Source organism: Arachis hypogaea, chromosome 15 (assembly GCF_003086295.3).
Source record: "Arachis hypogaea cultivar Tifrunner chromosome 15, arahy.Tifrunner.gnm2.J5K5, whole genome shotgun sequence".
NCBI lineage: Eukaryota > Viridiplantae > Streptophyta > Magnoliopsida > Fabales > Fabaceae > Arachis > Arachis hypogaea.
This window is the reverse complement of record NC_092050.1, coordinates 16725242-16752956: the sequence shown is the minus strand read 5'-3', so window position 1 is coordinate 16752956 and position 27715 is coordinate 16725242. Positions and strand designations below refer to the sequence as shown.

Here is a 27715-nt window from a genome sequence, read left to right as displayed (position 1 = left end):
ATTTACTATGGTTAATTTTTATAATATAAATTCTATTAAAAAGATATAATTAAATATAAAAAATAGTACTAAAGAAGAGTATTAAAAAATTATAACAAAAAAAAAGTATTAAATTTCAACACATAACATTAAATTCTTTTCAAAAGAAATTATAATCAAAGAGCATTAAGATAATATAATTTTGAATGATATAAATTTATGTCTTTTTTTAGTAATTTTTATCTAAACGTAATTTTAAATAACGTAATCCAAACAACATTCATTTTATTATAATCTATTTTAAAACAAAATTATCAAACATAAATCATATTAATACCAACTCACTTTTTATCAAAATCAAATTTGTAAAATTAATTTTATACAAATTCTAGTTTACAAACTTAAATCTAAACACATACTTTGTCTTTAAGACACAAAATAACAAAATTCTATTTTTATTTAAAATTGAACGTTTTGTTATTATAAAATTGGGAATAACACGTGTCAACCATTTTATACATTATTTTGATATTATTATTTTTTAATAATTAATAATCTTTAAATTAAAAGTAATTTAAATACATAATTAATTAATTAGAATTGTATTTTGTTATGCGTGTAAATATATATATATATATATATCAAATAAAAGTATTGTAATATCTATATTTGATAAATTAAAATAAAAATAATTTTTAATAAATATTAAATAAAAAATTAAATTTGATAAAAATATTTTTAATATTTAAATGATTTTAATAATTAAATCAATAATATAATAAAAAAAATAAATATTGATTAATTATTTTAACTATTAGTAATTTGTTAAAATTTTTATTTTAATAAATATATAACAAATATATTAAAAATTTAAATTTTTATATTTATTATAAAAGCTTTTTAAATAGATAATTTTAATATGATCGTTAAAAATATGTTAGCTGTTTTTTTAAATCTAGAAGCAAATTAAACTTAAATTTGAGATTACAGTATTACCATATAAGTAATAATGTAATATAAATCATTTAGTCACCAAAAAGAAAAAAAGTAATATAAATCATTTAAAAATATATAATTTGTTTTTTTTTTTATCTAGTATAATTACGATTTAGGAACTCAATAATGAAGCCCATCCCTGATCCCTTTGCACCGTTATCATTCATCCTCCACATCATCATGATGCTGAGCTGAGACCACCTTGTTCCTCTTCCTATTGCTTCTGTACCTGACTAGACTTCCCTTCCTTTTCATCACACCCCAAACGCAACCATTTCCCCCTTTTCAAAATTACAACCCCTCTCTTCTCTTCCTCAATTTCCCCTTCTTTTTATTCCATCACTTTACCGTCACCCCTCTCTCTCTCGATTCATCCTTTCATTTCGCCGGTCATTCAAATCTGCAAATAGCGTGTTCGTACTCTATCCGTGTTTTGTGATTTTTAATGCTGATTAGTTACTGTTATCTGCTTTATTAAATGCGTGGCGTTTGCAAAATTCATTTGACAGATTGACGCAGCATACGGATAGGGTAAGTGTTAATTTCGAGGATTATGGAACGACGAGGCGTGATTGAATGAAGCTAAAGGCTTAGGTATGGATGAAGAATTGGTTGCTGGGCCCACAGAATTAGAGATTGACGAGGATTCAGAGCACCAGGGCAAAGAAGATAGGTATGCGTTAAACACAAAAATCTTAAAATCTCAAGAAATCCCTAGAGCTGTTAAGGGGGAATATGATGAACTCGTACAAGGTAAAATCGTTGCAGAAGCATCACAGCATCCGCATCAAAGCCTTTTTAGGGATGTTGAAGAATTAACTGTGAAAAGTTACAATGGTTCTACTTTGGATATTGGTACATCCAGCAACCGACAGCAGATTTATAATAATAAGCAGAATCGTTGGCTGAATCTTTCTCAGGTAGGGAGCCATTCAGGGCTTGGAAACACTGTCCAGGAGGATGCTGATGCTGCTGGGTCCACATCTTTTGCACAGCTACTAGCTAGAAAATCACTCAGTGATGGTCACACCAATGTTATTGAACGCTTGGAAGATTATGAGAATAAAGAGATTGCAGCTGATGTTCATGGACAAATTCGGACGAAAATTATATCCAATTCTGGATTTGCTGAGTATTTTATTAAAAGTACCTTGAAGGGTAAGGGTATCATATGTAGAGGTCCATCTTCTGATGTCCTCGCCGTTCAGTCTAGAGATAAAAATCAGATGAAGACTGGCACTGATACTGATCAGAAACCGATGAAGACTGCCATTGATATCGGTGAGAATAAGATGAAAGCTGGCATTGGTACAGATCAGTATCAGAAGACTGGCAGCGATAGTCCGTGGAAGTCTACCATATCGGCAAGCTGTGATTCCATAACTGCAAAATGTCCTTCTTATAGTAGTTCTGTGCATAGACCAGGAGGATTTGGCTATGGTGGTGTAACTTTGAGAGAATGGTTGAAATGTGAACAACACAAAGCAAGCAAAGTGGAGTGTTTGAATTTATTTAGAAAGATTGTGGATTTAGTGGATGATTCTCACTCTCAGGGAACTGCATTGAACAACCTATATCCATCTTACATCAAATTATTACCATCAAACCAAGTCTTGCACATCGGGTTACCTATACAAGAGCAGATGTCAGATAGTGTTGTGAATTCTGAAGTTCTTCACTTAAATGAATCTTTAAGTAGTAAAAGGCTGTCAGAGCAAGTAACATTTTCTTCTCATGACATGGTGTCAAAGAAACAAAAATTTAATGAAGGTGTGAGAATATCTGGGAGTGATTCGTGTCTTGAAAATGCTAGTGATAGGAAAGCCCGTACAGTTGGATCACAGGATTATTGCAATGAATATGAAGAGGATATCCAATATTCCAAATATAATATTAGGAGGATGTCTAGCGTCCCTCGCGTATCCATTGCAGGTCAGTCACCGTTATCGTTAGGGGAAAGATTGGAAGAAAAGTGGTATGCAAGTCCTGAGGGGGGATGCACAACATCATCAAATATCTACTGCTTAGGTGTCCTCCTTTTTGAGGTGGGTATACTAGCCAGTGATTCTCATTCATTTATTTAGATGCAATTTTTATATGTTCATTTTGATTTTTATTCCTTATATGTAGACGAGTTCCTAAATATCAAAGGCATTATAAAACCTGCTTCTATGTATAAATGTTGGGACTGAATTTTGCCTTCCTTTTTTCTTCTTTTTTAATCTTATTAAAAAAAAAATGAAATGGCCTTATATGGTTTTCAATCACCTCTTTATAGCCTAATTAAACATCAAATTGGAGCTGATTATATTTAGGTCAATTCTTTCAGTTACTTGGCCATTTTGACTCTGAAAGAGCTCGAATTGCAGCAATGTCTGATCTTCAACATAGGATTCTTCCTCCGGTTTTCCTTTCAGAAAATCCTAAGGAAGCTGGCTTTTGTCTCTGGTTGCTGCATCCAGAACCGACATCACGTCCAACAACTAGGTAATACTAAAATCTTCTCCATCATAATTAAGGCCAGATTTGATTTGAACACATCATATGTATAATATCTTTTGATAGAGATTTGGATAATATTTGTCATCATGAGTCTCATCAATTATTTTTCATGTATCATCATTAGATTAGTTGCTTGTTTCAGTCAAATATGCTGCTATTCCTTGAAATATGGAACTCAAACCCGAGTGATGTACTATTATATGATTCCCTAAGGTTTTATTTCTGTTGCATAACAGGGAAATCCTACAATCTGAAGTGATCAATGGATTGCACGAGTTGTATAATGAGGAGTTGTCATCAAATATTGAACAAGATGATGTAGAATCAGAACTGTTACTGCATTTCCTTGCCTCGTTGAAAGAGAAGAGGCAGAAGGATGCCTCCAAATTAGTAGAAGAAATTAAGTGTTTGGAATCAGATATTGAGGAGGTGGAGAGGAGGCATGACTCTTTGGATCTATCTGACTCACAGAATAATTACTCTTGTCAGAGAAAGATTGGAAAGGAACCTTTTAGTTTAGAAATGCTAAACTCAGTATCCATAATGTCCAATTCAAATGATTTAAGATTGTTGAGAAATATGTGTCATCTTGAAAGTGCTTACTTCTCCTTGAGATCCAAAGTTAGGCCCTATGAAACAGATGCTGCAACTCATCCTAATAATAATTTACTAAGATGCCGTGAGAACTGGCATGTGGCACAAAAAGGTGAGGAACATGCTGAAAGGAAAGATTCTTTAGGAACCTTCTTTGATGGTTTGTGCAAGTATGCACGTTATAGCAAGTTTGAAGTGCGGGGTGTACTTAGAAATGCAGATTTTAATAATCCTGCAAATGTAATATGCTCTCTGAGCTTTGATCGTGATGGAGATTACTTTGCTTCCGCTGGAATATCCAAGAAAATAAAAGTCTTTGATTTTAATGCACTTTGCAATGACTCTATTGATATCCATTATCCTGTATTTGAGATGTCAAATGGATCGAAGCTCAGCTGTGTTTGCTGGAATAACTATATCAAGAACTATCTTGCCTCCACAGACTATGATGGTGTAGTGAAGGTATGTTTTGCATTTGAGATGAGACACCATTTTAAATAATTGTTTCATGATTGGAAGACCCTTTTTTCCCCAGTATCAATCAGTTACTTATGTGGAATAGATGTATTTCTGACTAAAATTACAATGGTTTACCTAAAAGGGTTTACTTTCTTTCAATTTTCCGCCTGGGATTTCTGGGCTAAGAGAGGTGGTCTTATTTGGAACCTGGCATCTATCTAAACTGCCATGACTTTATCAGTAAAGATGTTGGTTTCACTCTACGAAGCATTGAAACTGGTAGTGGAAATGAATATATTGTGATACATGTATGCAGATACAATTCTTAATTTGTTGAATTTAGTAGAGCAGGAATACTTTGTTTCCGTTTTATTATCTTGATTGTGTGTGGGGTAGCAGGGGCTTTTTATGCTGTGTCCGACATGACTGAATCATAACCAGAATTTCTTTGTATTATTGAAGTACATTTGCTTTCTACATGGTTCTAGGCCAGCCTAGCTTGTGCATGGATGTGATTATTTAGCATCAAAATAGAGATTGTGAACATTGCTTGTTTACTTAAATTTGTAAATCCATGAATTCACTGCATTACATAATTGAATCCATTTGTAGTTATGGGATGCTAGCACAGGTCAAGAGTTCTCTCAGTTAACTGAACATGAGAAAAGGGCATGGTCTGTTGATTTTTCTCCAGTATGCCCGACAAAATTAGCCAGTGGAAGTGATGATTGCTCTGTCAAACTGTGGAACATCAATGAGGTAAGCTTTATTACACATATGCATGTAAGCATGTGGATAAGCAGATTGAAAATAAATACTTCTTTCCTATTTTGAAAAATGGAAATTAACAATGAAAAGATTGAAAACATTGTAACACGAATGTTCCTTTCTTTTTGAGATCTTGTTGCATTTCTTACCCGAAAATAAGATGAATAAATATCAAAATCATGATTTGAAAATTTTTCCACTGAAAACTGGTTTGTTGTGACTTGTGAGGTTTCTTTTCTCATACCAGGATGAAATTGGATTCAAACAAATTTTTTACTTTTCCAGTTTGCATGGAGAACTCTGGTTAAATATCTATCTGTTTTTTTTTTTTTCTTTTCTATTTTGGGGAGGGGGTTGGGGGTGACCATCACCTTCTACAATCTACATTGCATGTATACTTTTTTACATATCATTATTACTACAATTTATCTCAAGATACTGTTAAAATAATAATAATTATAAGTTGCACTATTTTCTCCCTGTAACACATGAAGTGCTAATATAATACAAAATCATTTTACAGAGAAACTCTCTAGGCACAATCGGGAATGTTGCTAATGTCTGCTGTGTTCAATTCTCTGCTCATTCTTCTCACTTGCTGGCTTTTGGATCTGCCGATTACTCTACATATTGCTTTGATATTCGCAATCTTAGAAGTCCCTGGTGTGTATTGGCTGGGCATCGTAAAGCCGTGAGCTATGTCAAATTTTTAGACTCTGGAACACTTGTTTCTGCATCTACTGATAATACATTAAAGATCTGGGATCTCAGTAAAACCTCTCCTGTGGTTCCATCTGCCAGTGCTTGCACCCTAACATTGTCAGGGCATACTAATGAGAAGGTTTGTTTAAATTACACCACTAGATCTAATTGATTTGTCTTTGTGAACTATTTAAACCTTTTGACCTACATTTTCACTTATTTGGGTGTTACATGGAGCATCAGTGTGTGGTTGACAAACCTCAGTAGAAAAATTAAATTTACCAAATTCTGATTGCTGTTGGACAAAACAATTCATTTACTGATACAATAAATTGATGAATAGCTCATGTGTCCAAATATCAAAAGCTTGAACAACACCCCCATCCCCCCCCCCCCCAAAAAAAAAAAAAACCAAAACCACCATTTTCTTTGCTGGTTACATGCTGGCCAGAATTTAACAAAGTTGCTGGCCCCCTAGACTTTTCCTTTATTTATTTATTATTTTTTTTTCCAGTTAAACTTATCCATGTTTGTTGATGTTTTGACCTAAATTAGTCGGCTGAAATCTTCGTCCTTATTTGACAGAATTTTGTGGGTTTGTCGGTTGCTGATGGATATATTGCATGTGGTTCAGAAACAAATGAGGTATGTATTACTTTCCGGTAGAAAGCTACTTGTGTCGTTCAACTTATTGAAAATGAATGTCTTCCTTCAATTAGGATTTTCATGTAAATCCTATTATGCAACTTGTTAATTCACGGATTTTGTGAAGAACTGAAGATATTTTCGACTTGAAATATTAAATTTTATATTATTGAAAGTACTTTAACAAGAACTGTGAGAATAAGGGAAGTAGACTTAATATATAAATGGTAGCATAACACCTTTTTCTCAATTTTTGGCAGGTTTACTCCTACTATAAATCGCTTCCCATGCCAATCACTTCGCACAAGTTTGGGTCTATTGATCCCATATCTGGTAAGGATACTGATGATGACAATGGCCAGTTTGTTTCAAGTGTGTGCTGGAAAGGGAATTCGGACATGCTTATTGCAGCAAATTCAAGTGGATGTATAAAAGTGTTGCAGATGATTTAAAGGAAAGTTAGCCTTTGATGATTGCTCTCTTTACAGCTTGCTCCGAAGTTTTGTCCCTGCTGCTCAAGCCGATGCCTTCAATGACTTGAAGAACGCATCCAAAGTTCTTCTGAGATATTGAGCTCCGGTTCACAATTTGATGTGGAAGGGATTGAATTTCCCCATAACTGGATGGAGAAACTGATCTGCTATCTAATTCCAGGTCTTGGGTTCATCTTGATGAGGAAACTCGGGGTTTCAAACATAATTTCACATCGTCAAATGGGAAAGGCCAGTTAAATATTGAATGATCAATCTTTAAAAGCGGATCCAAGATGAAAAAGAAAAAGACTTCAGAACTGGAATGCCGGGTGCTGAGTTTCTTCTAAAGTGTCTGCAAATTGCTTATTGGAGCCTTTGTAAATTGCATTGCGGTCCTTTACAGCTTTACAGGCTTGTAGGAATAAATGATTGTTTATCATCAAAACATAAAAGCTGCTTCATTACCATGAAAGGAAAGCATCCCCAGAATTTCAATTGTAACCCAACCAGTGGCGGCCTCAGCACCCCTCCTCCGGCGGTTGTATATATATTAAAGTAGCATAGACCGACATGATGATATCTCAAATAGAAATAAGTTTCATATATATAAGGTTTAATTATGGAGTTGCTAAACTAACTAGATTTTTTCGGTTTAAAAATTTGTAGTTGAGTTTTTATACAAGATAAAAATTTGTAATTGAATTTGTTTTTTTGTTATTTTTCAGAAAAAATACAATAAATTTTGAAGATTTTGTTAAAGTATTTCATAAATTATTCTACATCAAATATTAAAAGGAATATTTTAAAAAATATTTTGTATTTTTAACAAAAAATAATTTAAGAGGATCTAATTGAAAATTTTTATTTTATACAAAAATTTAATTTAATTTTTTAAATTTTAAAAATTTAATTTAAAATTTAATAAAATTATAAGGAATAACAAAATAATTAAATTTAAATATAACTATAAAATAATATATAAATTATACTAGTCACTAAATATAAGTTAAAATTTACAAAAATAAATTGATTATAATTTGAAAAAAATAGTATATAAATTTAATAAAATTATAAGAAATAACAAAATAATTAAAATTTAAAGTTATTATATATATATATATATATATATATATATATAATTTATAAAAATAATATATAATTTAACTATAAATAATAATTTTGATGCTTATATTGGCCAAGTCGTCATCTAACATATAATCTTGCAAGTTGTAACTATATTACATGAACATAAAAGAAATAAGTATATAATTATGAATAAATATATATATTATTTTATATATTTTTATGTATATTTAATATATATTTTATATGAGTGATTTTGATTGATTTTAAGTTTGTACATATATATAAATTATTTTTGTAAATTTTATATATATATATATATAATAACTTTAAAATTATGTAAGTATTATATTAAAATGAATAATTTATAGGGAATAATGTGTATCCACTATACACTATTTATAAACAATCGAGGAAGCTGCTATGTCATTTTGTTAGAGATCGTATGATCTCTCATAATGCGTTGCAGAAAGATTCGGGGCTTTGTGCGAAGAGAATTGAGGTGAGAAAGATAACGAAACAAATGAAAAAAAAATGGTTGCTTGCCTAACTTTTTATTTTGTTTAACTTTCCTACACAAATACAAAAGGTGAGTGTCACATTTTCACCTCTTATCTTTTAGACAAATTAAACACAAATACTTTAGGCACCATAGAATTTTTCATAAAAAAATAGTTAAAAGAAATAAAACATTTTGCTTCTATCCAATTTTAGTATACTTGATAAGATTATTTAAATGGAAATATTAAGTTCTTTATACCTTTAAATTTGAAAATTAATATTTTCTCTTAATCCTTGATCCTTTGTTAATAAAAAATTCTGCGTTTAACATCTTAATATTAAATTTTTGAAAGAAAGTAAAAAGAAATACATCAAATTATGAGATAACCCATTCATCCACCCAAAAATTAAGCTGCTAAAAGCTAGAGTCCTAAATGAAAAACGGAATTCTGTGAAAGACAGCAAACAATAAAACCAAGCACGAAACTCGGCTTCTAACCTTGACAAATAAAAAAAATAAAAAATAAAAAATTCTGTACATTGCTTCTTTCTTTTCTTTGACTTACTTGGCGCCCACACAAATGAATTTAATTAGTTTTTGTTTTGATTTTGATTTTGATTTTGTTATCTCTTTTTCCGGTGGCAAAAAAAATCAGGAGAACAAATAATGGTTTTTGGCGGGTGTTTCTTAATTAATCGGAGACATGGCCACAGGCTGTTGTTCTGGAAGCGTAGGGGCTCAAAGGACTCATTGCGAATGGTGATATGCTCTCTCTTTTGTGCTTAGAACAAGTGCTCTCTGAGTCAGAGGCGTGGCCACATGATGTTGCTGCTGTCGCCGTTGATCTTCTTCTTCTCATCACATATGGACTCAAAGGACTCAATGCCAATGATGACAGCGATGTCCTGTGTTCAGTTCCATGGTCCCATCTTCCTCCTTTGCTTGTGCTTGAACCCATCAAGAGCCTCTTCTGCAGTATCAAATGCGCGTCGCTTGTACGTGTGATCATCCTTCCTGGGGTCATTGTCAGCGGTGTCTTCTTCAGCTTGTTAGCCATTAATGGTGACTGATCCCTTGGTTTCACCCTCGGGCTTCCCATGAATTCTGGCACGTGTTGCCCTTCGCATTTTCTTCTCCTTATTGGGGTCGAAGGAGTAGTGGTCACAGCTTTGTTGTTCTTAGAAGTGTTGCGCTCTGTCTCTGAGACTTGTGTTGGTTTTTTTCTGAGTGCAGGGTGCAATGGACTAGCTGCCGGTGACGCCAGATATGCCTTACTTGCCTTTAAAGTAATGCGAGATGCCGGCATTGATTTCGCTCCTATCGATGTTTATAAGATTAGTTTAGTTTAAATTTTACAAATACAAATACAAATCATGTAGGAAGCAGCAACAAACCTTGGTCTTTCTTGAGCTTGTCAAGTTTTCGCACTGGGCTCTTTATTCTAACAGTCTTCTTCGCCGGTGCTTCGGAGAAAAAAGACGGTGTTTCGCCGCCATGAACTGACTTGGGAGAAGTTATAAACTGAAAGGGTTCAGCCGCGGAAACTTGATCATCTTCAAAAGCGAAGCTGAATTCATCGCTTCCTTGAGGAGAATCTTCCTTTGGCAACTCTGTCTCGCTGCCTTTATCTCTTGAATTCAAGAGGCTGATCTTGCCTTTCTCCACAACCTTGTAAGCATAGATCTGGTAAGGGATTTGAGAAACAGCGGAAACATGTGGCGCCATCTCCTCCGGTAGATTCTTAAGGAAAGTGGTCTCTATATCGCAGCAATCAACAGGTGGAGATTGAAGCTCAAGGTTGTTAAGTTCGGGATTAATGATATAGTACTCAGTACTGGTGGAGAGGAACTTCTTGGTGTAACGCAAGATCCTACAAATAGAAGAGAAAGTAGGACGCTGTGAAGGATCGGTTTGCCAACACTTCTTGATTAAGCTAACAAGGTATTTTGGGGAGCGACCAGGGAAGAGAGGCCTCTCCCCTGCTTTGATGTTCTGTGTGGTTCTCTCCCCTTGCAGGTGGTTATCTTCGAAAGGGACTTTCCCTGTCAGCAACTCAAAGCAAATCATTCCAAAGCTGTATGCATCTGCTTTCTCCGAGTACTTGCACGAGGTAGAAACCTTCCCTCCTTTTTCTATCTCGTGCAGTACTTCCGGAGCATACCATATGCTAGGGTTCAGGTCCTCGGGGTTCTGTGCTGGATCGCGGTTCCTCAGGGAAGGAAGGCCAAATCCTGAGACTTTTGCATGGAAGTAACCTTCTTGGGAGTTCCTTGCTTTGAGTAGAACACCGTAAGGGTTAAGATCTCCATGGTAGATTTTCTTGGAGTGGAGATACTCCATGCCTCTTGCAATTTGAAGCATGAGATCCACCACAACTGGAATTGAGAACAAGATCTGCCTCCTTGGACCGCTATTCTCCTTCATGTAGGTCCACAAATCCTTGCTCATCAACTCCATCACAAGATTAAACTCTTTCTTCTCCTCATCGTAGAATCCACAAAGGTATTGCAATATGTTGGGGTGAGAAAGACATAACAATTTTGAAATCTCACCTTCATAGGCTTGCTTCTCTCCATTGAAGTACCTCAATGCAAAACTCTGTCCAAGCCAAGTCACTTCCTTATACTCCTTCCCCTTTCCCAATCTTCGCCTCACTTGGTAATCCTTGGCTCCCACGAGAACGTGGATCGGCCAAAGATCTTGATTCGTTTTGCTGTCAGATCCATTTACAAGCTTCTTCAAGAGTATCTCGGCGAGGCGCTGCTCGTTCTTCTTCGACGTAGTTTTCTTCTCCTTGAGTGATTCTATAAGCCTCCACCTATCTTCCTTCCATGCATTCTCCAACTGGCTGATGATCTCCCGAGAGACCAAGTACTGCTTCCCAAATCTCCATTGGAAAAGCTTGGAATCATTCCATTCCATGTCATATTTCCTTGACACCATGACCTTCTTCTTCTCCTTCTCGGTCTGATCAAGACAACAGGCCTCCCCTGCATTCTCAATGGCCTCGATCACGGCCGGGAAACAGCAAAGGAGATTGTGGATATGGAACTCAACACAGTCAGAATTGTTAGACATGGTGATGGCTTTCCCCCACCACTCCTTGGAATCCAAACATTGCCGGATGTACAACTCGGCTTCCTTGAAAACCCTGCAAAGCTCTCTCAGAGGCAACTCCAGAGGCTTCCATTTGCTGCTTCTCTCTTCCAGCTTCAGATTCTGCCTGATCTCCTCTGCAATCGTCTCGAACGCCAAGCTAAACATTTCAAGGATCAAAACAGCACTGCCGTTGGTTGATTTGAATTTCATCTCGCAATACCATAAGCGCTTTCAAACTCCCAAGAGTCTCTCCAATGTGCCGGAACTGTTCCATTCCGGCGGCTTTACAAACCTTTGTAATAAAAAACAACCCAAAAGCCTTAAAAGGTTAATATAATATGAAAACCAGACCATAATCAAATAGAGATGGAAAATAATATCATATACCTTGAAAGCTGTGGGGCAATGACTCCTCCTCCTCCTGTTATTTGCGTATGAACAATTCCAAATGATGTCTCAATGAAGTTCTGTGAGAACTTCAAAGAGACAAGTTAGATTTGGGGTCCAGTGGGAGAAATCCAGATTGTATTTAACCAAAGGAATAAAAAAAAGAAAAAAGAAATGAATGAAATCACAAAATCAAATGAGTATGCATGGCAATGCAAGAAAGCAAAAACCGAAGCGGTACGTTATATTATGTTTCTTGTGATTGATTTATGGTGGAAGATTTAGGATTTAAGAGATAACGGAAACTCGGAGACAGGTGTGGACAGGTGTAGTAGAATGTTTTGGTATAGAGAAAGAAGAAGAAGAAGGAGGAGGAGGAAGTTGTTCCTGTTGTTCTTCTTTGTAATCCAAACCTGACTCAGAGTTTCCGTTTGAAGAAGAATGTAAAATGGGCGTTGGACATAACCGTCGTTTTTGGAGTCAGTTATGTTTCCCGCGAATTTCGTCTCAGTCACCGCATCTTGTCTATATATAAAAACTCTGCCAGGACGTCCTCTTTTGACCTGCGTTTTTTAGAATCTCCACCAACAAATTACGTCAACATTCAACGCCAACTTGGTCACCAATTAAATAACGTACCGTAACAAATAGAAAATAATATATAATTAATGGAAAAGAAAAGCCAATTTCACGCAACAAATTTTATTACACAAGATATATAATCATGTATTATCACATAAATATAAGTAAAAGTAATTAACTTTTAAACTCATAATTTGGAACATTATGTTATATAAATATTAAAACTTAATTTTTTAATTTATTATCATAAATATTTAAAAATATAAAGAGAATATAATAAAAAATTTCAATGAAAAACAATTATTACTTATAAAATATTATAAAATGAACTTTTTTTTTTACATAGAAAAAGATTGAATCTCTCGTTTTTCATTCGGGAGGTCCCTTTCATTTGTAGAATTTATGAACATTCGATATTTCGTTATTTTAACATGGATTTAGAACCTGAGTATTTATTATTAAAGAAATGTTATAGATTATATATTAAAATATTATTTTGGACACGAAAGAAAAAGTTTTGTTACGGACGTTAAAAATCGAACTTGTGTTGTAAAATGTGATCTTTGTTTATTACATGGTAACTGTTAAAAAACGTTCAGATTATATGTGACATTAATGTAATTTTGAATGTCAAGTTTATAGTTCTGTCACTAAAACTGATTAAATTGATATAGCTCAGAATAATTTATCGCTAAAAATTAACACAATTTATTTGAGTTAAGTACTATTGAATAAATATGCAAGATATTCCGTAATAAAATAGATCAATATCTTAGATAATTTTTATCCAATCTAAATGAATAGACATACTAGTAATAAGCAAAATCGCAATTGAGTCTTTTTGCAGTCATTGACAATTAACCGATCCTAATTAGTCCAAAGTCCATACAAAACTGTCACGGCAAATGAATAGAAGAAAACCTAGTCTACACTTGAGGTTTCTACCCAATCCCTTGAAGCAGTGTGGTGTGGGTTTGGTTTACCGTTGTCAACTGTCGTTTACGTGTGTATTAGTCTCCTTTGCTATGTTAAGCTTTTTCTTCGAAATTTCGGATGCGCTTTTTACAACTTATAAGAGGGTTATTGCAGTCCAGTTTACTCTGAAAACATTGCTTAAACTAGAAGCATGCATGCTGACTCTGTCAATGCTTAATTAATTGCCGTACGTTCAATTATGATATGTTATTTTAACATCTATTCGACCATTATTACTGCCTTTCTTCTATATCTAAATTCTTGGCCACAAGGCACAACTGCCAATGTAGATTGAAGCATAATTGTCAGAATCGAATCAGTGATTGAATCGATGAGGTTATTGGATTACTGAGTTATTGGTTTAATCGGTGGGTCAGTGATCGAATCGGTTAATTTGGTATAAAAATAATTATCATTTTTAAATTTTAATGTTTTATTAATTAGTTTATATTTATTTTATTATTATATTATTATAGATGAATGATCACATAAAATTATTTTTTTGTGAAGTTGATATTTAAGAATCGTTAGATGATTTGACTAATTTAACTAAATATCATCTAGCGATTTTTAACTATCAACTTCATATGAAGACAAAAAACAAAATAATATATTAAAAAAATAATATTAATAGATATCATATAATCATGAAAAGAAAAAATAAATTGTGATTAATTAAATTTTTTGTTTATCTTTTAAATTTGTATATATTTAATAAAATTTATAGTTAAATAAAATGTAATTGATTTAAAAATGAGAGACTTTGAAATTAAAATAAATTGAATATAAGTGAAAAGAAAAAATGCTATATGTATTATAATTTGTATATTAATTGATGAGAATCACTCCAACTTAGTGGTAGAAGCATGCTTGAAAATTTTCCAAAAATCATCACAAGCTTACACTTGACAGGCGAACCCCATTGGAAGTATTTTGGAAAATTTTCCAAAAATCATCACAAGCTGGAGGGTTTAGAGCACGGTGGAGTTGTAGATTGCTGGTCCATTGTACATTCACCTTCAACGTTGACCGAGCGACTCGAACCGGTCCGGTTTACACCGAATTTGACCGGTTCGTACTGATTCTCTACTTTAAACGGTCACAAGCTTGGACCGGACCGATATTAGGTTTGGTTTATCAGTTTTTCAGTCGAACCGGCCGGTCCGATCCGATTCTGATAACATGAGATTGAAGGGGAACGTATTTAATTTATAATAGAATAAACAGCAATCAAGATAATGTAGAAAAAAAGTTTTTGGAGCTAATATTACACATCCAATATTACGGCCAATATTCAACATAAAGTAAAACACATCTAACATTCTTACAAAATAAGAATATTTGAAACTCAATTTAAAAAAATAGACAAAAATATATCTAAAAATTCACATAGAAATCATAATTACACTTGAATCATTTAACGGGTCATGTATATATACAATTTTTTGTTCCAATGATCATATTTATCATTTTGACAATAAACATATTTAACTGGTTTATGAACTAACTATTTCTCTATACAAAATCTTCATTCATAGAACCGAATCAAAGGGGAGAGAGAGAGAGAGAGAGAGAGAGAGAGAGAGAGAGAGAGAGAGAGAGAGAGAGAGAGAGAGAGAGAGAGAGAGAGAGAGAGAGACGCGAGCGTGACGGTGCGACAGTGACGCGAAGACGGCGCGACAGCAGCGGAGAGGGAAGGTTGGTTTCTAAGGTGAAATGGAGAAGACACAAATTGGGTAAAATGTAACCTGTGAATTGGGGGGAAACGAGTTAGGCAGGGAATAAGAGCGAGGGTAATTTGTTGTTGATAAAAATCGACGGCAATGTGATCGATTTTAGTTAAAAAATAAATCAACATTCTGATCGTCGATTTTATATAATAAATCTAACACCGTTCATTTAATTTTTGCAAAGAATCTCTATCATTTAAATTTGTTGACACTGAAGGCCGTCGATATTATAAATATTAAAATAGACGAAGTATCTGTCGATTTTAAAGAAAAAGCATTTTCATCCTCCTTTCCGGTCGACATTACGACGATAATATAAAGTCGCCAAAAAAATAGACGACTTTGTCGTCGATTTTAATATTTATATTTCTGAATTTTTTTATTGTATCGACAAAAAATCGTCGAAAAATATCAACATTAAATCTAGCCGTTGATTTTTGGCGTCGATAATTACAATGTTCCTTGTAGTGATATGTCTCCATTAGTAAATTTGCACATGTGTAACATTTTTGTCCAAAATGATACTATTTTAACGAGTGATGTGATTGTTTATTACCATGTTAGATTAATTTTTTTAAAAATTAATTAATAAGTAAAATTAAATTAAAAATAGAAATGAAATGAAATATGAAGAGGCTAGTTTTTTCATTGTTCTTTATAATACACTTTACATTCTGAAAGCATTAGAAAGCCCTAGTAAAAAGGAGATGAGAGTGAATAGTGAAGATATTGTTCGAATCATTCTAATGCGAAGGTGAACGTTGGAGTTGTTTTCCAGTTTATTCGACGAAGGTATGATATCACAATTGCGATGATCACATTTTAAAAATGATCAAAGGAGAAACGATCAAATATAATAACTTTTTCACTATTTTAAAGCTGATTGAAATATTCTTAGGTTTTTGTTACAACTAAGTGGTCGTTATAAAGATTAGGTTTTTTTTTTTGGTTTAGTACTTAATTGAAGTTTTGTTTTCTTCATAGATATCAACTCATATTACATTCATGTATCACCACAAGGAAAGGTTGGAGAGAAATGCCAAGGGAGTTTTGGTATACAGTGGAGGAGAAGTTCCCTTAATATCAAGAGTGAATGTTGAAACACTGAATATTTTTTTATAGAAGGTTATTTAAATATCTGAGATACATTAGTTGAAAGGACTTGGGTTATTCAACTGAGGTAGGGGGTGGTCTTGGAATGAACCTAATTAGTCTTGACAGTGATGTAGTAAAAATATATGAGCATACAATTAGGAATAATGATTGAGTGGTGCATGTGTATTGAGAGCACACTCTTGATCTTCTATCAGAAGTTGAGGTAGTTGATGTTGATGAAGAAGAACTACCTAACTCCCAAACAGAACCATCCATTGTTAAAGCAAATCTTTTACCTACATCACCTAATAGGAAAATGAAGAAGAGGGTACAAAGAAATCTAATCTCAACCAAAAAGTTGTAGGAAGAAACAAACAAACCAAGATAACAACCCATAATTCATTTCAAAAATTGACTACACAAACCTTAACTTCAACAAGAAAATCCAACCAAAGGGCAACACAACCTAAAACCAAAATAGGCCAACCAAAATCCCAAACCCATGCACAACCTGAAGCCTAAACCCAAAAATAACCTATTCCACCTCTTGAAGTTCAAATCCAAACACAACCTGATCCACCACTTGAAGTCCAAATCCAAACACAAATTGAGTCTCAACCTCGATCTCAAGCTGCACAAAATAAGATCTCTGAGCAACAATAAAGAAACAAGCAAAAGAATATGAGAGCTTCATAAAAGAGGCCAACTCCTGCTGGACAAACTTTTGTGTGAGGCAGGGGTGAAACTCCTAAAATATATATCCCTCATGTAAAAATTGAGTATTTAGATTTAGATGATGATAATGATGATCATTCTGACCCAGACTACCATCAATATGAGTCTGAGAAATTGCACAGCCCTTGTTCATCATATTGTGACCGTGATTATGAGGAGAGACTGCATTGCTTGGCCTTAAGAAAATCCAAACGCTACTTTTAGGTTAGTTCATCTAGAGCTTGGCATGATGTTTGAAACAATAGATTAATCTAAAATAGCAGTTAAAAAGTTTAACATACAAATTGGTAGGAACATTAATTAAATTTAGAAGAAAGGAGACTAAAAAATAGAAAACTATTTTCTGTGACAAAAATCCTCTTTAAAATGAGCCAAGAAGCTTTTAAGTGAAAAATTTTGTGAATTAACATACATGTGCTAGAAGATACACAAACAAATCAGTAGACGGAGCTTGGGTTATTAAACAATTAGAGGAGAAGTTAAGGGATCAACTTGGACTTAAATATGCTTAAGTTAAGGCTTGGTTCAGGAAGGAGTTCACTATCACCATTAACTACAACAAGATATAGAGAGCAATGAAAAAGTAAGGGAGGATTTTGAGGGTTCTGATACATTCGCATCTTTAGTGTTTTTCCTTTATGATTTTTGTTTAATTTGTTATAAATTCCTGTTGGATAAGCAATAATTTCATGGTTAAATAAGCACTACTTTGAGTTAATTGAATTCATTGGTTACAGGAGAATTTGGAAGAAAATTGGCAGAGAAAACATAGGATAGGAGTCATCAAACACAAGAAGTACATAGAATTGGAGCAAACAGGAAGCTCTCTGGGTTAAACAGGAAGCTCACTGAAAACAACCCACAATGACCATGCAACGTGGGAGACATGGTGCACCACGTTGAGGATTAAAAGGGATCCATGCATACGCATCTAGCATGTGTACGCACAAAGATGGATAATTGACTTATCATGTGTACACATATAGCATGCGTACTTACAACCAGGGCGAAAAAGAGGTGTCATGTGTGCGCAAGAGATTTAGGAGGTATCATGCGTACGCATTAGGCATGCGTATGCACAACACCTAATTCACGTGAGACATGAGTTTTTCTATGTGCAACGCCTTGAGCAAAACAGAGATAAAAATTGAATGAAATCAATGTCACGTTCAATGTGAGATACTCCACGTCCCATATGATCAAGTCAGGGAGTGAATTGAATCAAGATTTTGGCTCTACGTACAACGTGAATAGCTCACGTGCCATGTGAGATTTTAGTCACATTCCAGGGCCCTTAACTTAGCCACTAAACCTCCAATTCTTCATCACTTGTGTAGTCAATTGAAGGGTCAACTTAAGCTAAATATCATAGCAATTAATTAAAGATTGCAAGAAGATAAGATTGAGAGCTTGGCTAGAAGAAAACACTTATGAAGAAGATTTGATTTATCTTAATTTTGATTATGTTCTAAGTTTGAATTTGAAACTTGTTTAGGGTTAGTATTTAAGGGGGAAAGTCACTCACGGCTCCTTCTTCCTTGGCACTTTTTACTTTTCATAATTTTAAGATTTTCTTTGAAGACATGAGCAACTAATTTCCTTAGTTAACGTTAGGAGTTCTGTTGATTCATATGAACTAATATTCTAGATTTTCTACCTTTGATTGATACATTGATATCTGACGTTAGGATTTTTGCTAGTAAAGAATGTCATAAAAACAGTCGCGTTGTAGATATAGTCTCTAAACCGACAAAAATCCCTTCGTACAAACGTTTTGGTTGTCACAAGTAACAAACCCCTAAATAAATTGATAACCGAAGTATTCAAATCTCGGGTCGTCTTCTCAAGGAATTGCAGGGAGGTGTTCTTATTATTGGTTATGAGTTGTAAATTGGGGTTTTGGATCAAGGTAAAAAGTATGTTGAATGACAAGTAAAATAAAATAATAACAATAAAATAAACTCTTGGCAAAGTATAAAGAACTGGAAGTCCTATCCTTGTCAACTGCGATGAGAATTGGGTTTTAATCCCACTTTGTTAACCTCTAACTATGAAGGTAAATTAAGTGGATTAATTAGCTTAATCCTCAGTCCTAGTCAATTCCTATGGAAAGACTAGAGTTATTGGAGCAACTCCCAATTTCAACCACTGCTTTATTTGACAGCTCAAGCGTTACCAATAAATCAACCAAAGCCAAAAGGGAAAAATCCAAATTATTTATATAATAAAAAGGAGCAATCATAAGTCTGAAATACCTCAAGATATATTAAATAGAAAATCAATCTAAACATAGAGAGTCATAAACAAAATTGAGAAAAAAAATAAAAAAAACATTGAACCTGGGAAGAAGTTGAAATAATAAAGTTGAAATAATAATATATCCTAATTCCTTTAAGAGGAATCCTAATCCTAAATCCTGAGAGAGGAGAGAACCTCTCCCTCTAAAAACTACATGAAAATTGAATTATGGAAGCGTGATATGTATGGATGCATTCTCCCACTTTATAGCCTCTAATCTGTGTTTTCTGGGCCGCAAACTGGGTCAAAAACAGTCCAGAATTCGCTGGTTTTGAATTTTGCCACGCTGGATTTCCATCACTGCGATGCAGCCGCATGAATCACGCGGTCGCGTCGCCTAACGTCAGGGGAACTATAGCATATTATATATCAAATCGAAGCCCCGGACGTTAGCTTTCCAACGCAACTGAAACCGCGTCGTTTGGACCTCTGTAGCTAAATTTATAGCCGTTTGAGTGCAGAGAGGTCAGGCTGGACAGCTTAGCAATTTCTCCAACTTCTTGTATTCCTTCCACTTTTGCATGCTTCCTTTCCATCCTCCAAGCCATTCCTGCCTTATAATATCTGAAAACACTTAACACACATATCAAGACATCTAATGGTAATAAGAGAGGATTAATAATAAGCAATTATAAGATCAAAGAAGCATGTTTTCAATCATAGCACAAAATCAGGAAGGAAATATAAAACCATGCAAATATTATGAATAAGTGGGTAAAGAGTTGATGAAATCCACTCAATTGAGCACAAGATAAACCATAAAATAGTGGTTTATCAACCTCCCCACACTTAAACATTAGCATGTCCTCATGCTAAACTCAAGAGAAGCTATAAAGAAATGAAGAGGAATGGTAGAATGTATGAAATACAACCTATGAATGCAACTACATGCAAAATGTTTCTACCTACTTAGTTAAAAGTAAAAAAATCCTTCAAGAAGAAATATAAACTGGATTTCACTAATTTAAATTATGAAAATGAAGTACAAATAGACTTGCAAGAAGAAAATAGCTCATGAAAGCAGGGAACAAGGAATTGAGCATCGAACCCTCACTGGTAGTGTATACACTCTAATCACTCAAGTGTTTAAGGTTCGATTCTCTCAATTCTCTACTAACCTTGCTTTCTAAGGCTTGCTCTTCATCTAACAATCAACATAAATTTAATGCACAAATACACAAATCAAGAGGTCTTTAGAGGGTTGTAATGGGGTTAGGGTCAAGGTAGGATTGTATTTGGCCAAGTGGACTAAAATCTGAATCCTTAATTAACTTAAACTTGCCATCTAACTTTAGACAATCCATGTAATTATAATATAATATCTAACTATCCATTAACCATGTTTTCCACATATTCATGCATTCTAATTTCAAGTACAATTCATATGCATTGTTTTCAACATTTACTTTGGGGCATTTTGTCCCCTTTTTCTTATTTGCTCTTTTTTCTCTTTTTTTTATACATAATTTTTCTTTTTCTTTTATTTTTCTCAATGCATATGATTAAGTTATTGCATGCATGAATCATGTCCTAAACATTTTTTTTCACATTTTCAGAAAATTCTAACATACTCAATTCTCAAACCAATTGTTTCCAAATTCGCTTCCCCACACTTAATTTATGAGCACTCTCACTAGTCTAAGCTAACTAAGGATTCAAATTAAGGACATTATTGTTTTCCGCTTAGAGTTAATGATGTGCTAAAGTAAGGAACAAAGGGATATAATAGGCTCAAATTGGTTTGCAAAGGATAATGAAAGGTAAGGCCATATGGGTATGTAAGCTCAGTGAAACAAAGGCCTCAATCATGTAAGTGCATGCATACATTAAACCATGGAAATATAGAATTAAGCAAGACAAAGATCACAATTTTTGAGAGAAAAATACACACTAAAACAAAATTTTTGGTTGATAAAATGCAACCAATTCAAATAGGCTCAAAATCTCATAGGTTTTGTATGTTCAAGCTTTAAACCATGTTCCAGTATAATATCTCTTCAAACAAGTGTAACAAAAAATTTTATTCAAATTAGTGAAATTCTCTAAAAATTTTCTTGAAAAAGAAAATATTACTTCAACCAAGTGGTAAAATATGCAAAAATCAAACAAACATGCAAATGCAACAACTAACCTACAAAGAAAATTTAAACATTGGTGTTTGAGACAAGAAAGTACTAACCCATGGAGATCGGTATCGACCTCCCCACACTTAAAGATTGCACCGTCCTCGGTGCATGCTAAGATGTACAAGTGGATGGGGGTTGTGGTTTCTCAGCTGGGCTCTTTTTTTGTTCCTTTCCTTGCCGGCGGTTTGGGAGTAGCTTTCTCCTTTCCTTCCTTGGTGGCCATCCTGAAGAAGGGAAGAGAAAGTAAATTAAATTCAAATAGATATATAGCAAGGAAGAGAATGGAAGAGTGGTGATGGATGCACATTAGGATGTAATTGACATTAACACATGCTCTCGAGTACATGTGAAAAGCCAGCAATGAAAAATAGCCAGTGCATCGAAAGATAAGTGGATGCAGGGTGTTTATTGGCATGCCAGAAAAGGGCATGAGTAGCATAGATCAAGCATTACTTGTAATAAATTACCATGTTTGTATTGACAATTATATTCAATTAAAATAGTAAAGGGAGTTTATGAAAAGCAAGCATTAAATAGTATAAAGTATAATAGAGAAGTGCATAATGCCATATGAGCTTTTTCACAAACACATAGCATGCATGGTGAAGAAGGTATAGAAAGTAATACAGTGAACATGCAAGCAATCCTTTAAAGAAGATAATAATAATTGTCAAACATATAATGAGGAATAATGACTCAAATAAAATTCTAACACCAATGAAAATAATGCAATGAATGGAAGTATACAAATAAATGAAATAAAATAGAATGGAAATGAAAGAAAATAAGAAAGGAAAAAGAAAGAAATAAGAAAAGAGAAGAAAAATAAGGATTAGGGAAGAAAAGATAAGAAAATTGGTTGATCTGGATATTCTGTGCGCCGCCTGTGATGCGGACGCGTGAGTGACGCGGTCGCGTGGTGCGTGATAAGGTCAGATGATGCGGACGCGTGGGTCACGCGATCGCGTGGCCTGTTTTATGCGATTGGCGCGAGTGCAGCCTCGTTATCGCGCAACTCTCTGTTCGAAACTCTTTTTGCCAAAATTCTGGGTGACGCGATCGCGTGATCGACGCGATCGCGTGAGTGGCCTTTCTGTTAAAAATGACGCGGACGCGTGGGGCACGCGTTCGCGTGGTGAGGCTTGGGCTTCCAGCACGAGTCCAGCCCAACTCCAGCTCAACTTTCGGCCATACACCCTTTTTACGCCGATTTCAGGTCACGCGACCGCGTGATTGACGCGGTCGCGTAGGAGGCCATTATTCCCATATGACGCGGTCGCGTGGGGTGATTTGTGCCATTGGCACGCCTCCAGCGCTGCTCCTGTGAAACTCTCAGTTCACATTAATATTGTCTCCCATCTCCTTGCGACGCGGACGCGTCGCTGATGCGGTCGCGTCGCGTGCTCGCTTTCTTTTTTTTTTTATAATCTGAAAAATGCAGAATGCAGTGTTAATATGAATGTGATGCAAAACTCCAGGTTCAATATGACAAAATAAAATAAAATTCAAAAACAAACAAAACTAAATAAAATTAAAATTGAGAAAGGAATGATTATACCATGGTGGGTTGTCTCCCACCTAGCACTTTTAGTTAGAGTCCTTAAGTTGGACATTTGGTGAGCTTCTTGTTATGGTGGCTTGTGCTTGAACTCATCCAGGAATCTCCACCAATGTTTACGATTCCAATGTCCTCCAGGATCCCAAACTAGGCGCAAAAAGCCTTCAAGTAAGTTAAAGCATGTGACAAGGCCCCAAGAGTGCTGATTTCTAGATTGGATTCTAGGGTCCCAGACCTTGCCTTTGCACTCATCTTCTTGTTGATCATCATCATTTTTCCACTTGGGTGGTGAACAGTCGGAATTCTCACTGAGACATCCAAACAATTTCTTAGACCCATTCAGTTGAGCTTTATACCAACCTTTGCGTTTAAACTTAAAACTTCTAACCATAATGAACCTTGCAGGACAATTCTTACCACTGGCCATCTTCCTCTTACTCTTAATGCCACAAAGAGCTCTAAGTTGACAATCCGTCTCCAGTAGCCCATATTCAAGTGGAATTAGAAAGCTAAGGGATATGAATTTTACCCACTTGAATGTTGTGAAGGATGATGGCAACTTAGGGGGAGGTATTTTTAATGAAATTGCAAGCTCCACTCTCTTGTGCTCTTCTCTGATAATTACCACCTCTTTGCAAGTTTCTTCAATTTCAACCTCTTTCTCTTGGCAGCTCTCTTCCAATTTAATCTCCTCTTCATTGCTTTCCAAGGGCATGGGAGGTTGTGCTTCTTCTTCTTGAATCTCCATCTCTTGATCAACCTCTTCCAAGTCTTCAACTGTGATATGCCTTGGAGGTTGTACACCCTTCTTAGCATCAATTTCAAACGTCTTGGAAGGGGGTTCTATGACTGGACTTTCCCATGGAGGTTCTGCATCTCCTAAGTCTTCAACCACTTCTTCTTCTTCTTGAACAATGACAGCGTCTTCTACTTGTTCTAGTACGAATTCATTCTCTGTCTTGTCCACTGGGGTTTCTGGTATCTCCTTCATGCTACGCTCTTCACTAGACTGTCCACATGGAGCTGTGGCTGATCCTCGTATATTTGAGCGCCTAGAAGCCCATTGAATTAATGCTTGCTCCAGTTGTTGAGTGGTTGCCTGAAATCGATCCACTGTTTCCTTGAAACGATCCTTTGTCTCTTGATGCACTCGGTTATCATAGGTAGGATCATAGTGCTCTTGGATTGATGGATATGGAGATGGCAGATATTGAGGTGGTGGTGGGATGGGGAGATCATTCTGTGATTGAAAAGGAAGTGCACTAGAGCTTGAGGGTTGATTGTTAAAGGTATTTGGTGGTCTGATTTGGGCGGCGAGAGCTCGTATAGTAGAGTTTAGATCGGTAAGTGCTCTCTCCATGGAGGGTTGGGGTGGATCTATGTATGGTTCATTTGGTTCATAAGGTGGTTGGTATGGTGGATGTGGGTTAGGGTCATATGGAGGTGAATGGTGGAAAGAGACTTGTGAGTATGGTGATCCAAAGTCATGTTGAGGAAAGGGTTCATAGGCATATGGTGGTGGTTGTTGATAGTTCACTGGAGGTGGTTGTTGCCATGAGGGTTGATCAAATCCTTGTGGCTCCTCCCATCTTTGATTGTTCCAACTTTGATGCTTTTTCTCATTGTAATTTCTTCTTCTTGCAACATTATTGTAACCAGACTCATAGCCAAAGGGGTGAGAGTTCATAGTAGCAAATAAAAAAAATTAAAAACAAAAATAAAAATAAATTTAAATTAAAAGGTTATTTAAATTTTGAATTTAAAAATTAAATTTTGAAATTTGAAATTTGAAATTTTGAAATTTGAATTTTGAAATTTGAATTTTAAATTTTTGAAATTTGAAATATGAAATTTGAAAATTTTTAAATTTAAATTTTGAAAATTTTGAAATTTGAATTTTGAAATTTGATTTTTGAAATAAGATAAGATAAGATAAAAAAGTTTAAAAATAAAAATCTGAAAATTTTTTTTTTCGAAAAAAAAATTTAATTAAAAATATTTTTGAATTTAATGAAGAAAGAGAAAAACAATAAAATGACACCCAAATTTCAAATTTTTAGATCAAAACGAAGAAAGCAACTAAGAACAGCTTGAAGGTCAAGATGAACGTGAAGAACAACTTGAAGATCAAGATGAACACTAAGAACAAATTTTTTGAAAAAATTTTTTTTTAATAACTAAATAAAAACAAATAACCTCTTAATTTATGAAAAAGCAAAAATAAAAACAAATAAACAAGAAAAAATAAAAAAAAAAAGAAATATTTACAATAACCAATAATAAGGCACACGTTTGCAATTCCCCGGCAACGGCGCCATTTTGACGTTAGGATTTTTGCTAGGAAAGAATGCCATAAAAACAGTCGCGTTGTAGATATAGTCTCTAAACCGACAAAAATCCCTTCGTATAAACGTTTTGGTTGTCACAAGTAACAAACCCCTAAATAAATTGATAAACGAAGTATTCAAACCTCAGGTCGTCTTCTCAAGGAATTGCAGGGAGGTGTTCTTATTATTGGTTATGAGTTGTAAATTGGGGTTTTGGATCAAGGTAAAAAGTATGTTGAATGACAAGTAAAATAAAATAATAACAATAAAATAAACTCTTGGCAAAGTATAAAGAACTGGAAGTCCTATCCTTGTCAATTGCGATGAGAATTGGGTTTTAATCCCACTGTGTTAACCTCTAACTATGAAGGTAAATCAAGTGGATTAATTAGCTTAATCCTCAGTCCTAGTCAATTCCTATGGAAAGACTAGAGTTATTGGAGCAACTCCCAATTTCAACCACTGCTTTATTTGACAGCTCAAGCGTTACCAATAAATCAACCAAAGCCAAAAGGGAAAAATCCAAATTATTTATATAATAAAAAGGAGCAATCATAAGTCTGAAATACCTCAAGATATATTAAATAAAAAATCAATCTAAACATAGAGAGTCATAAACAAAATTGAGAAAAGAAATAAAAAGAACATTGAACCTGGGAAGAAGTTGAAATAATAAAGTTGAAATAATAATATATCCTAATTCCTTTAAGAGGAATCCTAATCCTAAATCCTAAGAGAGAGGAGAGAACCTCTCCCTCTAAAAACTACATGAAAAGTGAATTATGGAAGCGTGATATGTATGGATGCATTCCCCCACTTTATAGCCTCTAATCTGTATTTTCTGGGCCACAAACTGGGTCAAAAACAGTCCAGAATTCGCTGGTTTTGAATTTTGCCACGCTGGATTTCCGTCACTGCGATGTGGCCGCATGGATCACGCGGTCGCGTCGCCTAACGTCAGAGGAACAATAGCATATTATATATCAAATCGAAGCCCCGGACGTTAGCTTTCCAACGCAACTGGAACCGCGTCGTTTGGATCTCTGTAGCTGAAGTTATAGCCATTTGAGTGCAGAGAGGTCAGGCTGGACAGCTTAGCAATTTCTCCAACTTCTTGTATTCCTTCCACTTTTGCATGCTTCCTTTCCATCCTCCAAGCTATTCCTGCCTTATAATATCTGAAAACACTTAACACACATATCAAGGCATCTAATGGTAATAAGAGAGGATTAATAATAAGTAATTATAAGATCAAAGAAGCATGTTTTCAATCATAGCACAAAATCAGGAAGGAAATATAAAACCATGCAAATATTATGAATAAGTGGGTAAAGAGTTGATGAAATCCACTCAATTGAGCACAAAATAAACCATAAAATAGTGGTTTATCAATATCTTCTTAAAAAAAAGTTTTCATTCTTCATCCAAAATATTTGAATGCGTTGGGAAACAATTCTCTTCTGACTTGAATTCTTTTAACTTCTTGAAAAAGTTGATTAATTAAATTAAGCTTAAAAACTTATTCTCACATCTCTTAAGTTTTGAAATTAGACTTGATAAGTGACATCGAATCAACTAGGGGAGATTCTTATGAATTGTGTGGCGTATAAATCAATGAACGTGCTTCAACTCTTTCTTAAATAATTGACTAAAGAATTAGCGATTAATTAGGTTAAAGAGAAATCGAATTACCAAGAGATTGGGATTTGATTATTAATGATTTGCCATGGATGTATCTTTGCATGATCAAGGTGAAAAGTAAAAGTATTGATCCAGAAGACTCAACATTTCTAAAACCTTAACTCTTTTAATCATATTATCTTTCAACACTTACTGGTTGCCTTTGTTTACTTCATTATTTATGTCAAAACTTTCTGAAACCCTAAATTTTGATTGTCTGACTAGAATAATTAATTAACTATTGTTTGCTTAATCTGTTAATCCTTGTAAGATCGACACTCACTCACCGTGAGTTTATTATTTGGTGCGACCTGGTGCACTTGCCGGTAGTTGTGATTGTAAAATCTGCATCAGGTTCAAAGAGGAAGTAGTATGCTAAGTTGAGAGATTACATTCTACAGCTTCTGAAGACCAACCCAA

At 34.6% G+C, this 27715-nt stretch overlaps 1 protein-coding gene and 1 pseudogene across 1 annotated transcript; one reads left to right on the top strand and one right to left on the bottom strand.

Moving 5' to 3' along the window:
• Positions 1-1100: 1100 nt before the first annotated feature.
• On the top strand, positions 1101-7877 carry LOC112749709 (protein SPA1-RELATED 2). The gene is made up of 8 exons (XM_025798070.3): positions 1101-1388; positions 1485-3020; positions 3305-3462; positions 3714-4533; positions 5143-5289; positions 5822-6139; positions 6586-6645; positions 6906-7877. Exons 2-8 carry the CDS (start codon positions 1572-1574, stop codon positions 7095-7097), a joined length of 3144 nt encoding a protein of 1047 aa, XP_025653855.1. The 5' UTR covers positions 1101-1388; positions 1485-1571; the 3' UTR covers positions 7098-7877.
• Positions 7878-9003: 1126 nt separating this feature from the next.
• Positions 9004-12091, bottom strand: LOC112749708 (uncharacterized; annotated as a pseudogene).
• Between the last annotated feature and the right edge of the window lie 15624 nt (positions 12092-27715).